This window comes from Heterodontus francisci, chromosome 1, assembly GCF_036365525.1.
Source record: "Heterodontus francisci isolate sHetFra1 chromosome 1, sHetFra1.hap1, whole genome shotgun sequence".
Classification (NCBI taxonomy): Eukaryota; Metazoa; Chordata; class Chondrichthyes; order Heterodontiformes; family Heterodontidae; genus Heterodontus; species Heterodontus francisci.
The window spans coordinates 58973537-58989949 of record NC_090371.1 but is presented as its reverse complement, the minus strand read 5'-3'; the positions used below and the strand labels follow the sequence as shown (position 1 = coordinate 58989949).

Here is a 16413-nt window from a genome sequence, read left to right as displayed (position 1 = left end):
AATACAGGGTCTGCACAACAGAGTCCAATACCCTTTGGTATATTGGCAGTATAGATGCAGCATTGCAATTGTTATAATACTTGCTGTACTAGCACCCCAGAGACTGGGAGTTCAAAGTCCCCTTTCAGCATTCCTATGAGGCTGTTCCTCCATGACATCCTGATCCACACCTCAGCCACCCCAACACTCCCACCCGTTCTTACTGCTCCCTTTCATGCAAGCACAGGAGATGCAACACTTGCCCTTTTACCTCCTCCCTTCTCATCATCCAAGGCCCCGAACACTCCTTCCTGGTGAAACAGCAACTTACTTGTATTTCTTTCAATTTAATATAGTGTATTCATTGTTCACGATGTGGTCTTCTCTATATTGGAAAGACCAAATGCAGACTGGATGACTGCTTTGCAAAGACCTCTATTTAGTGACCCCAAGCTTCCAGTCACCTGTCATTTTAGTTCTCCAATGGCTCACATTCTGACCTCTCTGTCCTTGGCTTGCTGTGATGTTCCAATGAAGCTCAAAGCAAGTTCAGGGAACAGCACCTCATCTTTTGACTAAGCAGTTGATAGCCTTCTTGTTTCAACATTTTGAGTTCAACTATCTTAGATTGCAACCGCTGGCCCCATTTTGTTTTTGTTTCCTTGCTGGTTTGTTTATTTTTCTCTCCTTTCTTCTTATTTCCTTTACTTTGTTTGGGCAGCAGTTATCCTGCCATTCACCCCTCTCTAGGCATATGTTGTTTCTTTACTTGTCCCATTACCACTCCCTTTGGCCTTGCATCATGTGTCATCTAATATCTTGTGACCTCCACCCAATCACAAACCTTCCTTTTGTTCTTCTTCCCACCCTCCCACCTTTTACTTGCTCAAAACCCATTATATTTCTGACTTTTCTCAGTTCTGGTGAAAGGTAATTGACCTGAAACATTAACTCTGTTCCTCTGACAGAAGCTGCCAGGCCTGCTGAGTGCCATATTTTGCTTTTCTAGTCCCAAGTCCACCATGACCTGTGAAATTTCCATTCAACAGAATGTGCTCCTATGTAGGCTATCATTTGGAAAATGACGACGAAAGCTTCCACTTCACTATTAGAAACCCACCTTTAACTAACATCCTTCAGCGAACAGAATCTGCAACACCCTAAATGATCTGGCCTATATGACTCCAGCCACACAATAGGTGGGTTGTCTCATTACTCTGAAGTGTCCTAGCAAGTCACTCTGTTGTAAAACAATCACTATAAACAAAAAGAACAATTCAAGGGAACATACTACCTTTCCCAAGTAACTTGGGGCGGGAAATAAATGTGGCCCTACACCATTACACACATACCAAAAATATATTTTTTTTAAAGGCGTAAAAACATAGATTTACAAGGGAGCAATTCACTTCAATTAACAATAAACATTTAAGTCTTTAGTATATTGCACATAAAGTTTCAAGGTATCAATAGCACCCACATGAACGGCAACTCCATCACATTTTCACCCATTTTTGAAAATGATTAGTGTCAACAGCAGCAACAATGTCTTTCTTAATTATAAATTACTAGAAAAAATTGTTTTTAACAAGCCATTTATTAATCTTATGCTTCTCATTGCCTTTAAATGAGGGTCGGATGGTGTCATTACCAGTAACAAAAACTTTTCAGCCTTAAAACTATTTTACACACTTTTTTTTTTAAAAAAGGCACTGATACATTAACAGCAGAAGCCAAGAGAGGACTTTTCTGCTTCTACAAAATCACAGCCCCAAGCTTCTTTGCTAGTGCTTTCACATGTCTAGAATCAATGGTATAATTGCTTTAAATGCATGAGTAAACCAATGAACGCTAGTGGATATCTTTACATGCATTCACATCTTTATCTACCCATCTGCCTATATACATACATACATATACACACACATATAGATAGCCTGGTCAGCAATCTCTGCACACATTTCAACATGGAAGGGACCATCCAGAAGGCAGAAGAATGTATCATCACAACTTTAACATCTAATCTGTACTAATGCTTTGTCTTTCAACACACCATTAACATATTGTTTGCCTTTGCTCCGTGACCTTTTGGTCAGCTATGTGGCCTGGTCCAATCTAGACCTCCTTTGTTATCTCTTGCCCCACCCCCACCTCACTTGCTTATAACCTGTGACTTTTCTAATATTTGTCAGTTCCGAAGAAGGGTCACTGACCCGAAACGTTAACTCTGCTTCTCTTTTCACAGATGCTGCCAGACCTGCTGAGTGGTTCCAGCATTTCTTGTTTTTATTATAGTATAAAAGCAAAATACTGCTGATGCTGTAAATCTGAAATAAAAACAGAAAATGCTAGAAATATTCAGGAGGTCTGGCAGTATCCGAGGAGAGAGAAGCAGATTTAATGTTTCAGGTCAGTGGCCTTTCATCAGAGGACCTTTGACAGTTTTTATATCATCACAGCATACCCCAAACTCATGCTCATTAATCATCTACACATACAATGTGAATGAAAGCATGGAAATTAGGAACAGATTCACCAACTGATAGTTTTCTTTTCTACTCTCATGAAGCTGGCAGGAGTAATAGTAATTTAACGGTCATGACACTTCCTGTCAACATGAGCTAACTACACAAAGCAAGGATCAAAACTGGGAACTTCCTGATCTGCTTGGCTCACTCACCAAATAATCCATTTACCAACTGATCCATTATCATTACTTCAAAAGGAGTATGCGAGAAAAGAGCGAAATGGTTTCTTTGTAAAACAGCACAATAGATCCTCACGAGTTTCTGCTACACATTAATCTGTTGCACACAAAAGCAATTGCGCAATTAACTTGCATCAAGTTATTGCCAAATTTTGTACAACAGACAGGAAAGAAATGCAGGAAACATGATACTGCAGAAAGGAAGGCAACCTTTATCCATTTAAATATGATCAAATCCTGGAGTGAATAAAGAAATGAGAGTCATAGCTTAAGTTGATCCTTTAATAAGCAACGTGACGCTACAGCCACATGGTTAACTTAAGACGTGTAAATTTTACAATCTCCATGGCATTTCTCATTCTAAGTCAAAGGAGCACTACATTATATAATGCATCACGTGGAACAACATTTACATTGGCCTACCATTTAAGGCCGCAAAGATCAATTCCCGTCAAGGTCGAGGTGGGGTGAGAGTGACTGCCCTCGACATCAATGTGGCATTTCACTGAGTGTGGAATCAAGGAGCCCTAGTAAAAATGAAGTTACTGGGAATAAGGGGGAAACTCTCAACTGGTTGCCGCCAAGGAAGATGGTTATGGTTGCTGCAGGCCAATCATCTCAGTCCCAGGACATCGCTGCAGGAGTTGCTCTGGGTAGTACCCGAGGCTCAACCATCTTCAGCTGCTTCATCAATGACCTTCCCTCCAACATAAAGTCACAAGTGGGGATGTTCGTTGATGATTACACAATGTTCCGTACCATTCACAACTCCTCAGATACTGAAGCAGTCCATGCCTGCATGCAACAAGACCTGGGCAACAGACAGGCTTGGGCTGATAAGTTAGAAGTGAAATTCGCATCACACAAGTGCCAAGCAATGACCTTCTCCAACAAAAGAGAAACTAACCATTTTCCCTTGACATTCAATGATATTATCAACGCTGAATCTCCCACCATCAACATCCTGAGGGTTATCAATGAACAGAAATTTAACTGGACCAGAAATATAAATACTGTGGAGACAAGAGCAGGTCAAAGGCTGGGAATTTTGCAGCCACACCTTGATGCCACACCTCCTGACTCCCCAAAGCCTGTCCACCATCTACAAGGCAGAAGTCAGGAGTGTGATGAAAACTCTCCACTTGCCTGGATGAATGCAGCTCCAAAACTCAAGAAACTCAATACGATCCAGGATAAAACAGTCCACTTGATTGGCACCTTATCTACCACCTTAAACATTCACTCCCTCCAACACTGGCATGCAGTGGTAGCTGTGTATAAATATACCAAATGCACTGTAGCAACTCGCCAAGGCTTCTTCGATAGCACCTTCCAAACTCACAACCTCTACCACCTGGAAGGACAAGGGAAACAGATGCACAAGAACACCACCACCTGCAAGTTCATTCCAAGTCATACCTCATCCTGACTTGCAAATATAGCATTCATTGTTGCTGGGTAAAAATCCTGGAACTACCCCCCACCCCCGGAACAGCACTGTACATGTCCTGACACTACATGGACTTCAGGGTTCAACAAGATGGCTCACCACCGTGTTCTCAAGGACAATTAGGGATGGGCAATAAATACTGGCCTTGCCAGCGATGCCCATATCCCATGAATGATTTTTTTAAAAAGTTGCTGCTGGAAAGTTTGTCCATTGCTTATAAACCCCAGCTCCTTCTCTTGGATATACTATGAACAAGGTCAGAAGAAACCCAGCAGGAGATGACTGTCTTAGTTTATCATGATGCTATTTGTTCATTGGCTGGCTCCCTCTTTGTTCAATTGTAATTTGTTCCTGCTTTGAGTAAAATATTTAAGCCAAACAAGTATATATTTGACAGGCTTCTGACTACAAAACACGAAACACAAGAGATTTGTAAATACTGGCTTTGAAATTAGAAATGTTACACAATGTATAATATTGAAATTGCACCATGAGATCGAGGTATTGTAATATTTACTACGTTATGTTATGTAACGTGATGGGTATTGTGCTGTTGCCTTTTACATGCAAGGCATAATAATTTGTTACATTGTGTGTCATATTACCTATGAGCACATGTATAACAGAGGTAGACTAACTGGAGCTATAATAGCTCCAACAAACTGCTGCGACAGAAAGAGGAAAGGCGGCTAGAGAACCATCTCCATAGATGAGGTCCAAGATTAGCAACGTACATTTGTGCTTTTTAATATCATAAAACTGCCAATTTTCATGGGTGTTATACAATTTTCAACAGAGGCAAAATCTCATGTTTGGGTACTTCAGTTGTAGGTTCAGCAGGGCAAACAAACCCCATAGAAGCTTTGTACATTTAATGGACTCTTGCTGCATCATTCGTGCATTACTATCCACCTCCTATCTGTTTATATCTGTTCATATCCCACATTAACATCAGCTCATCCAAAACTCTGTTGCCTGCACCATATCCCACACTATGTCCCACTCAGCATCACCTCTATCCTTGGTGACTGACACTGGCTTCTGTTTCCCCCATTTTCACCAATTTAAAATTTCTATCCTGGTGTCCAAATCCTTTCAAAGTCCTCTGCAGGATTGGAGGAAGTTATAGACAACCAGCTTGAGCTCTGATTCCTTGGACTCTGGCCGCTTGTACGATCCTTCCGCCCTTCAGCCGCCATTTGCGGCCGAGCTACTTGTGCCTTTTCATGGGGCATGTGGAATATTCATTTACCTAATTCTACACCTGCCCCCTCCCCCACCTCTTTTTCCAATATATTGATAGATATAGAGATGTTGTTTAGTGCTCTCGCCCAAACTGGAAAATTCAGTCAACTTTGTTTCCAAATTTCAGCCTGCCCTCGCCTTCACATGGACCATCCCCAGGTTCTTCCCTTCCTCAACTTCTGCGTCTCCATTTAGAACATAAAACATAGAACAGTACAGCACAGTACAGGCCCTTCGGCCCACTATGTTGTGCCGAACCTTTAACCTACTCTAAGATCAAACTAACTACCTACCCTTCATTCTACTATCATCCATGTACCTATCCAAGAGTCGCTTAAATGCCCCTAACGTATCTGCTTCTACTACCACCGCTGGCAGCGCATTCCACGCACCCACCACTCTCTGTGTAAAGAACCTACCTCTGACATCTCCCCGAAACCTTCCTCCAATCACCTTAAAATTATGCCCCCTGGTGATAGCCCTTTCCACCCTGGGAAAAAGTCTCTGGCTATCCACTCTATCTATGCCTCTCATCATCTTGTACCCCTCTATCAAGTCACCTCTCATCCTTCTTCGCTCCAATGAGAAAAGCCCGAGCTCCCTCAATCTTTCTTCGTAGGACATGCCCTCCAGTTCAGGCAGCATCCTGGTAAATCTCCTCTGCACCCTCTCTAAAGCTTCCACATCCTTCCTATAATGAGGCGACCAGAACTGAACACAATATTCCAAGTGTGGTCGAATCAGGGCCTTATAGAGCTGCAGCATAACCTCGCGGCTCTTAAACTCAATCCCCCTGTTAATGAAAGCCAACACACCATACGCCTTCTTAACAACCCTATCAACTTGGGTGGCAACTTTGAGCGATCTATGGACATGGACCCCGAGATCCCTTTGTTCCTCCACACTACCAAGAATCCTGTCTTTAAGCCTGTATTTCGCATTCATATTCGACCTTCCAAAATGAATCACTTCACATTTTTCCAGGTTGAACTCCATCTGCCACTTCTCAGCCCAGCTCTGCATCCTGTCAATGTCCCGTCGCAACCTACAACAGCCTTCCACACTGTCCACAACTCCAGCAACCTTCGTGTCATCGGCAAACTTGCTAACCCAGCCTTCCACTTCCTCATCCAAGTCATTTATAAAAATCACAAATAGCAGAGGTCCCAGAACAGATCCTTGTGGAACACCACTGGTCACCGAGCTCCATGCTGAATACTTTCCATCTACTACCACCCTCTGAATTCCATGGGCTAGCCAATTTTGTATCCAGACAGCCAACTTTCCCTGAATCCCATGCCTCCTTACTTTCTGAATGAGCCTACCATGGGGAACCTTATGCCAAACAGCAGAAGCAACATGTGATAGACAGAGCTTGGCGATCCCACAACCAACAGATCAAATCTAAGCTCTGCAGTCCTGCCACATCCAGTCATGACTGGTGGAAGACAATTAAACAACAAACAGAAAGAGGAGGCTCCACAAATATCCCTATGCTCAACAATGGAGGAGCCCAGCACATCAGTGCAAAAGACAAGGTTGAAGCATTTGCATCCATCTTCAGCCAGAAGTGCCAAGTGGATGATCTATCTCTGCCTCCTTCTGAGGTCCACAGTATCACAGATGCCAGTCTTCAGCCAATCTAATTCACTCCACGTGATACCAAGAAATAGCTGACAGCACTGGATAGTGCAAAGGCTATGGGCCCTTACAACATTCCAGCAATAGTACTGAAGACTGGTACTCCAGAATGAGCCACGCCCTGAGCCAAGTTGTTCCAGTACAGCTACAACACTAGCATCTACCCAGCAATGTGGAAAATTGCCCAGGTATGGCCTGTACACAAAAAGCAGGACAAATCCAAACGGTCCAATTACTGTCCCATCAGTCTACACTCAAACATCAACAAAGTGATGGAAGGGTTCACTGACAGCGCTTGTTCAGCAATAACCTGCTCACTGATATTCAGATTGGGTTCTGCGAGGGCCTCTCAGCTCCTGACCTAATTGCAGCCTTGGGTCATACATGAATAAAAGAGCTGAACTCAAGAGGTGAGGTAAGAGCGATTGCCCTTGACATCAAGGCAGCATTTGAATGAGTATGGCATCAAGGAGCCCTCGCAAAACTGGAATCAGGGAGAAAACTGTCCACTGGTTGGAGTCATACCAAGCACAAAGGGAGATAGTTGTGTTTGTTGGAGATCATCTCAGTCCCAGGACATCACTGCAGAATCTCCTCAGGGTAGTGTCCTAGGCCCAACCATCTTCAGCTGTTTCATCAATGACCTTCCTTCAATCATAAAGGTCAGAAGTGGGGATGTTCGCTGATGATAGCACAAAGTTCAGCATCATTCGCAACTCCTCAGATACTGAAGCAACCTGTGGCCAGATGCAGCAAGACCTGGACAACATCCAGGCTTGGGCTGATAAGTGGCAAGTAACATTTGCGCCACACAAATGCCAGGCAAAAGACCATTTCAAACAAGAGAGCATCTAATCACATCCTTTTGATGTTCATCGGCTTTATAATCACTGAATCCCTCATCAACAACATCCTGGAGGTCACCATTGACCAGAAACTTAACTGGACCAGCCACATAAATGCTGTGGCTACAAAAGCAGGTCAGAGATTGGGAATTCTGCGGCGAATAACTCGCTTCACGTTTCCAATGCCTGTCCACCATCTACAAGGCACAAATCAGGAATGTGATGGAATGCTCACCACTTGCCTGGATGGGTGTAGCTCCAACACTCAAGAAGCTCAACACCATCCAAGACAAAGCAGCCTGCTTGATTGGCACCCCATTCACCACCTTCAACATGCACTCCCTTCACCAGCGATGCACAGTGGCACCAGTGTGTACCATCTACAAGATGCACTGGAGCAATGCACCAAGGCTCCTTCAACAGAACCTTCCAAACCTGCAACCTCTACCATGCAGAAGGACAAGGGCAGCAGTTGTATGGGAACACCACCACCTTCAAGTTCCCCTCCAAGCCGGTTTGGAACTATATCGCCGTTCCTTCTCTGTAACTGGGTCAAAATCCTGGAACTCCCTTCCAAACAGTACTGTTGTTGTACCTACACTCCAAGAACTGCAGCCGTTCAAGGCGGCGGCACAGTGGTTAACACCGCAGCCTCACAGCTCCAGCGACTCGGGTTCAATTCTGGGTACTGCCAGTGTGGAGTTTGCAAGTTCTCCCCGTGTCTGCATGGGTTTCATCCGGGTGCTCCGGTTTCCTCCCACAGCCAAATGACTTGCAGGTTGATAGGTAAATTGGCCATTATAAATTGCCCCTAGTATAGGTAGGTGGTAGGGGAATATAGGGACAGGTGAGGATGTGGTAGAAATATGGGATTAGTGTAGGATTAGGATAAATGGGTGGTTAATGGTCGGCACACACTCAGTCGACCGAAGGGCCTGTTTCAGTGCTGTACCTCTCAATCTAAATCTAAAAAGGCAGCTCACCAGCAGCTTCTCAAGGGCAATTAGGGATGGCCAATAAATGCTGGCCTAGCCAGTGGCGCCCACATCCCATGAACAAATAAAAAAAAAGCATATACTTTTTTGAATGTTGTCCAAAAGGATTGTAGATTAACAGACTACCATAAATTTATCAATACATCAATTTAAATGAATGTCATAACTCTTAGGTTTACATCTTTAAGCTGAAGACGATAAGCCATCTGAATTTAGGACAACATTTTAAAAGAAGTCTTTCATGCCACAGGTGTTAATATTGAACCATGTTCTTCTGAAGCATATCACTTGCTGGGTTAGCGATGAAAGACAATCAACTTATTTATTTCCTACCACCATCCCCCACCGGCACCCCGCTCCCCCCACCTCAAAATCTATACATATGGATTCTTGATGCATGAACATTTCAAAGAATGCATCGCCAATCACAGTGCAAGCTTTGGCATATTTGTTCCAAATAAACAGACAGGAAACCTTCACTGAGGCAGTTACTGCTTCACTTCAATTTGTGCAGTGGCCACTGTACAAACAATTTTGTTTTTTGTCCATTGCCCAAACAGACATGAACAACGTCTAAATTACAGGAAATCCTCTTTGATTATCTCATCTCAAGTATTTTGCATGCAATGAATTACTTGGAAATGCAGCAGCTAATTCGCACACAGCAGAAACAAATAACAGCAAGACGGATGACCAGCTGATCTGCTTGTTGTGACATTTAGTTCAAGAGGAATGTTGGCCAAGTTAGCAAGAGAGTGCTCTTCTCTTCGAATGATGCCCTGGGAACTTGAACATGCTCCTGAACCACTCAAATCTACAGGCAATTTAGCTTACTTGAACAATGTCATCTCTGATATTGCAGCAGTCCTTCAGCCATCAATGCATCTACTTAACAGCAAGTTATTGTTCAAACTGCATTCCTATATCTGTAAATTCACAGACCTAGATCCCTAACTCATCCTCATGGGCACTGAAGTTCTCCTTGATACTTCTGTCAACTCCAAGCTCAAACTCCAACTTTTTTTTCTGACCTTGAGAAGTTCCAATTCAAATGAAAACAATGCCCTTATCCAGTTCCATGTGCAGTCCAGTTCATTAATTACTTCAACCTCACCAAACTTCAATGTCTCCCCATCTCCCATAACATGGATTTTAAAAAACACATTGTATTTCATCAATTGTCCAAGTCCTAGCCCATCATGTAACAATTTATGCTTCTATAGAACTAACCAGGCGAAGTGCTCGAAGATGCTGCATAAAGACAAGGAAAAGTTGGGGGAGGTGACCAAAGGTATGGTTGAAAGGTCACAGACCAGAAACATTAACTCTGCTTCTCTCTGCCTGACCTGATGAGTATTTCCAGCACTTCCTGTCTTTCTTTAAGAGTCCATGAAGGATTGCCTCAGCCTTGAAGTGGAAGTACTATGTAATCTGAGCCCTCACCCCCCACTTGTTGGCGGCCCTCTAGAGGGTGCAAAGGACATTTACCAGAATGGTATCAGGGATGTGGGACTTCAGCAATGTGGAGAGACGAGAGAAGGGATCATCAGTCTTAGACAAGAGAATGTTAAGGGATGATTAAACAGAGGTGTTCAAAATTTTGAGGCATTTTATCAAGAGTGGATTTGGAGAAAGTGCTTCCACTGGCAGGAGAGTTGGTAGCCATAGGAGAGATTCAAGATAATTGATTTTAAAAATCCAAGGGGAAATTAGAATCCTTATGTTACACAATGAGCTATTGCAATCTGGAATGCACAACAAGAGAAATTTGGAAAGGAGAAATTTGCAAGACTATGGAGAAACAGCAGAGCTGTGGTCACCTCATAGCTTAACAGTATGCAGGGTGAGAGGCAACCAGGCAGTCAAAAAGGATCAGGCAGGTAGTGTGGAAGACCCCTGAGTGCATCTCACTCTCCAACAGGTATTCAGTTCTGAATACTGAGGAAAGCGATGGGGAGTGCAGCCAGAGCCAAATCCATGGCACCATGGGTGGCTCAGCTGCACAGAGGGGTACAGGGGAAGACTGGAAAATCCGTAGTGATAGGTGATTCAATAGTCTGGGGAACAGACAGGCGTTTCTGTGGCTGCAGACGTGAAGCCAGGATGGTGTGTTGACTCCCTTGTGCCAGGGACAAAGATGTCACTGAGCAGCTACAGAGCATCCTGAAGGGGGAGAGTGAACAGCCAGCAGTCGTGATCCACATCTAGACATAGGCAGATACTAGGATGCAGTCTTGCAGTCAGAATTTAGGGAGCCAAGTATGAAATTAGCAAGCAGGACCTCAGAAGTAGTAATCTCTGGATTACTCCCAGTGCCACGCACAAGTGCATATAGAAATAGAAAGATAAGACAGATGAATGCGTGGATGGAAGAAGGATGCAGGAGAGAGGGCTTTAGATTCCTGGGACATTGGGAAAAGCTCTGGGGAAGATGGGACCTGTACAGGCCAGATGGTTGCACTTGAACAGAGCCGGGACTTAGTTCCATGCTGGACGCTTTGCAAGTGCTGTTGGGGAGGTGGGTGGCAACCTGAGGGTACACTCAGTTGGGACAAAATCAGAAATGAAAATGGAAAGCAGAAATTTAATGGATGAATCTGCAAGACAGAGGAAACAAAGCTGAGAAAAATTTTTAAAAGAGTTTAGCAGTGCTCAAGGGTATCTATTTCAATGCAAGGAGTATAACAAATAAAGCAGATAAGCTGAGGGCACAGACAGACAGATGGCAGTATGATATCATTGCTATTACAGAAACATGGCTTAAGAGGAGACAGGAATGTTCAATGCTCAATGTTCCTGGTTACAAGGGGTGGCAGTGGGAGAGCATTTTGGTGGTAGTGATCATAATTCAGTCAGCTTCAACATAATTATGGAAAAGGACAGAGATAGAACGGGAGTTAGAGTTCTCAATTGGGGCAAAGCCAATTTTACTAAACTGAGGAGTGGAAGTGGACTGGAAATGGAATTTAGGGAGCTCGGTAATAAATTAGCAACCAGGACCTCAAAAGTATAAATCTCTTGATTACTCCCAATGCCACACGCAAGACAGTATTGAAATAGAAGGATAAGACAGATAGATGCGTGTCAGAACAGTGGGAGGCATTCAAAGGGGAGATTCAAGGGGTTCAGAGAAAAAAATGTTCCCACAAAAAAAAAAGGGAGAAAGCCAAATCTAGAGCCCCATGGATGTCAAGTAGCATTCAGGGTAAGAGAAGGCAGAAAACAAAAACTTATGTCCAACACCGAGAACTCAACACTGCAGAAAGCCAAGAGGAGTATAGAAAGTGGAGGGGTGAAATCAAAAAGGAAATTAGGAAAGCAAAGAGAGGGCATTAAAGAATATTGGCAAGCAAATTCAAAATGAACCCAAAGATGTTTTATCAATATATTAAGAGTAAGAGGATAACTAAGCAGAGAGTAGGGCCCATAATAGACAAAAAAGGCAGCCAATGTGTAGGGGCAGAAGATGCTGATATGGTTCTTAATGAATACTTTCCATTTGTCTTCACAGAAGAGGGGAATGATGCAGATATTGTAGCTAAAAAGGAGTGTGAAGTATTGGATGTGATAAGCATAGGGAGAGAGGAAGTATTAATGGGATTAGCAGCCTTGAAAGTTGATAAATCACCAGGGCCAGATGAAATGTACCCTAGGCTGATAAAAGAAGCAAGAGGGGAATTAGCAGAAGGTCTGACCATCATTTTCCAGTCCTCACTGGATAGAGGTGTGCTGCCGGATGATTGGAGAAGTGCTAACATTGTACCTCTGTTTAAAAAGGGAGCGGAGGAGAGACCAAATAATTACAGGCCAGTCAGTCTAACCTCAGTAATGGGAAAATTCGTGGAATCTATTTGGAGACACAGGATAAACTGTCACTTAGAAAGGCACAGGTTAATCAAGGATAGTCAGCATGGATTTGTTATGGAAAGATCTTGTTTGACCAACTTGATCAAATTTTTTGAAGAAGTATCTAGGAAGATTGATGACGGTAGCGCAGTTGATGTGTTCTACATGTATTTTTAGCAAAGTTTTTGACAAGGTCCCACATGGCAGACTGGTTAAAAAATAAAAGCCCATGGGATCCAGGGAAATGCAGCAAGGTGGATACAAAATTGGCTCAGTGGCAGGAAACAAAGGGGAATTCTTGACGGGTATTTTAGTGACTGAAGGGCTGTTTCTAGTGACATTCCGTAGGGCTCAGTACCGGGTTCCCTGCTTTTTGTGGCATATATTAAAGATTTGGACATAAATATAGGGGGTATGGTCAAGACGTTTGCAGATGACACAAAGATTGGCCATGTGGTAAATAGCGAGGAGGAAAGCTGTCAGCTGCAGGAAGATATTGATGGTCTGGTCGTCAGATGAGCAGAAAAGTGGCAAATGGAATTCAACCTGGAGAAGTGAGAGATGAAGCATTTGGGGAGGTCAAACAAGGCAAAGGAATACACAATAGATGGGAAAATACTGAGAAGTGTAGAGGAAGTATGGGACCTTGGAGTGAATGTCCACAGATTCCTGAAGGTTACAGGACAAGTCGATAAGGTGGTTAAGAAGGCATATGAAATCCTTTCCTTTATTAGCCGAGATATAGAATATAAGAGCAGGCAGGTTATGCTGGAACTGTATAACTCATTGGTTCGGGCACAACTTGAGTACTGTGTGCAGTTCTGGTCACCTCATTACAGAAAGGATGTAACTGCACTAGAGGTGGTACAGAGGAGATTTATGAGGATGTTGCCAAGACTGGAAAAATGCAACAATGAGGAAAGATTGGATGGGCTAGGATTGTTCTCCTTGGAACAGAGAAGGCTGAAGGAAGATTTGATTGAGATGTAAAAAAATTATGAGGGGCCTGGATAGAGTGGAGGTGAAGGGTCTATTTACCTTAGCAGAGAGATCAGTGATGAGGGGGCATAGATTTGAAGTGATTGGGAGAAAAATTAGAGGGGCACTGAGGAAAACTTTTTCTACCCAGAAGGTGGGGGGGGTCTGGAACTCACTGCATGAAAGGGTAGTTGAGGCAGAGACCCTCAACTTATTCAAAAGGAGTCTGGATATGCACCTCAAGTGCCATAATCTGGTGGGCTACGGACCCAAATGCTGGAAAATGAGATTACAATAGGTGGATCGTGTTTCGGCCGGCACAGACAAGAACTTACAGACAAACATACGAATTAGGAGGAGTAGGCCAGTCGGCCGTTCGAGTCGACTCCGCCATTCAATAAGCTCCTGGCTGAATTGATTACTCCACATTTCTATCTACCCCTGATAACCTTCCACCCCCTTGCTTATCGAGAATCTATCTACCTCTGTCTTGAAAATATTCAAAGACTCTGCTTCGACAGCCTTTTGAGGAAGAGAATTCCAAAGACCCACGACCCTCAGAGAAAAGATTTCCCCTCATCTCTTGTCTTAAATGGGAGACCCCTTATTTTTAAACAGTAACCCCTAGTTCTAGATTCTCCCACAAGAGGAAACATTCTTTCTACATCCACCCTGTCAAGACCTCTCACAATAAAGGCCTGTTCGGGTATGCAATTGAAACCCAACCTGGGCACGAACCAACCACATCCAACCTGAACCCGACCCGGGCCTGAGTCCTTGGATTTTTGCCGCGCCTGACCCAACCACCAGAATGAAGTTAATTATATCAAAGAGGTTGTACACTACCTTGGATCCTCCGTTCCGGCAGCAGGCTATTCCTGCAGAATCGTGCAGATTGAGTTGGGAATCAGAGCTTGATATTGTCACCAACGGCACGTGCCCCACCCTGCCCAACAACTTTCACGTGAGCACTTTAGTTTGTGGCTTTAGTTCACTGGTTAGTGATCAGGACTCTACAGTATTGCAGATCGGCAGTACTGTTTGATTGAAGACTTCTAGTTCATCAGCTTATTTCCCTTTCCCTCCCTGAGCAAAAGGCAGCACCGTGTCTGATCCAGCCCGACCCAAACTGAGCCCGAATGCCGGACCCAGAAGAGAGACCCGACCCAAACCCAACCTATGCCGTCGTGTCTGATCGGGTTAGGGTCGGGTAGCTATGCTCTACCGCACGATCTTATATGTTTCAATCAAGTCGCCTCTTACTCTTCTAAATTCCAGCAGATACAGGTCGAGCCTGTCCAGTCGTTCCTCGTAAAACAGTCCGCCCATTCCAGGTATTAGTCTAGTAAACCTTCTCTGTACTGCCTCCAACGCATTCACATCCTTCCTTAAATAAGGAGACCAGTACTGTACACAGTACTCCAGATGTGGTCTCACCAATGCCTTGTGTAGCTGAAGCATAACCTCCCTACTTTTGTATTCATTTCTCCTCGCGATAAACGGTAACATTCTATTAGCTTTTCTAATTACGTGCTGTACCTGCATATTAACCTTTTGCAATTCATGCACTAGGACACCCAGATCCCTCTGCATCTCAGAGCTCTGTAATCTTTCACTATTTAGATAATATGCTTCTTTTTTATTCTCTCTGACAAAGTGGACAATTTCACACTTTTCCACATTATACTCCATTTGCCTGGTCTTTGCCCACTGACTTAACCTATCTAAATCCCTTTGTAGCCTCCTTATGTCCTTTTCACAACTTACTTTCCTACCTATCTTTGTTTCATCAGCAAATATAGCAACCATACCTTTGGTCCCTTCATCTAAGTCATTCATATAAATCATAAAATCTTGAAGCCCCAGCACAGATCCCTGTGGCACACCACTCGTTACATCTTGCCAACCAGAAAATGACCCATTTATGTCTACTGTTTCCTGTTAGCTAGCCAATTTTCTATCCATACCATTATGTTACCCCCTACACCATGAGTTTTTATTTTCTGCAATAACCTTTGATGTGGCACCTTATAAAATGCGTTCTGGAAATCTAAGCACAATACATCCACGGGTTCCCCTTTATCCACAGCACATGTAACTCCCTCATAGAACTCCAATAAATTGGTTAAACATGATTTTCCTTTCACAAAACCATGTTGACTCTGCCTGATTACCTTCAATTTTTCTAAATGTCCTGCTATAATGTCTTTAATAATAGCTTCTAACATCTTCCCTCAGACAGATGTTAAGCTAACTGGCCTGCAGTTTCCTGCTTTCTGTCTCCCTCCCTTTTTGAATAAAGGAGTTACATTCGCTATTTTCCAAACTAACGGAATCAACCCAAATCTAGGGAATTTTGGAATATTAAACTAACACATCAACTATCTCACTAGCCACTTCTTTTAACACCCTAGGATGAAGTCCATCAGGACCCGGGAACTTGTAGGTCCGCAGCTCCAACAATTTGTTCAGTGCCACTTCCCTGGTGCTTGTAATTTTCTTGAGTTCCTCCCTCCCTTCCATTTCCTGACTTACAGCTATTCTGGGATGTTACTTGTATCCTCAATAGTGAAGACCGATGCAAAATATCTGTTCAATTCATCTGCCATCTCCTTATTATTAATTAATTCCCCAGACTCACTTTCTAACGCACTTTGTTAACTCTTTATTAAATATTTAGAGAAATTCTTATGATCTGTCTTTACATTTCTAGCTAGCTTTCTCTCT

The 16413-nt window shown here is 43.4% G+C and overlaps 1 protein-coding gene across 4 annotated transcripts in view; it reads right to left on the bottom strand.

Annotated features, from left to right (window-relative positions):
• Positions 1–16413, bottom strand: part of nedd4l (NEDD4 like E3 ubiquitin protein ligase) — a 640458-nt gene that overhangs the window by 528108 nt on the left and 95937 nt on the right. Inside the window, exon 1 of one of the 4 annotated variants that reach the window (XM_068031034.1) lies at positions 2660–2780. The exons of the other annotated variants lie outside the window; for them this stretch is intronic. Coding sequence (XP_067887135.1) covers positions 2660–2671 — 12 coding nt within the window. The 5' untranslated portion in view covers positions 2672–2780. Of the gene's footprint in view, positions 1–2659; positions 2781–16413 lie in introns of those variants that run through there. 4 annotated transcript variants of the gene reach the window in all.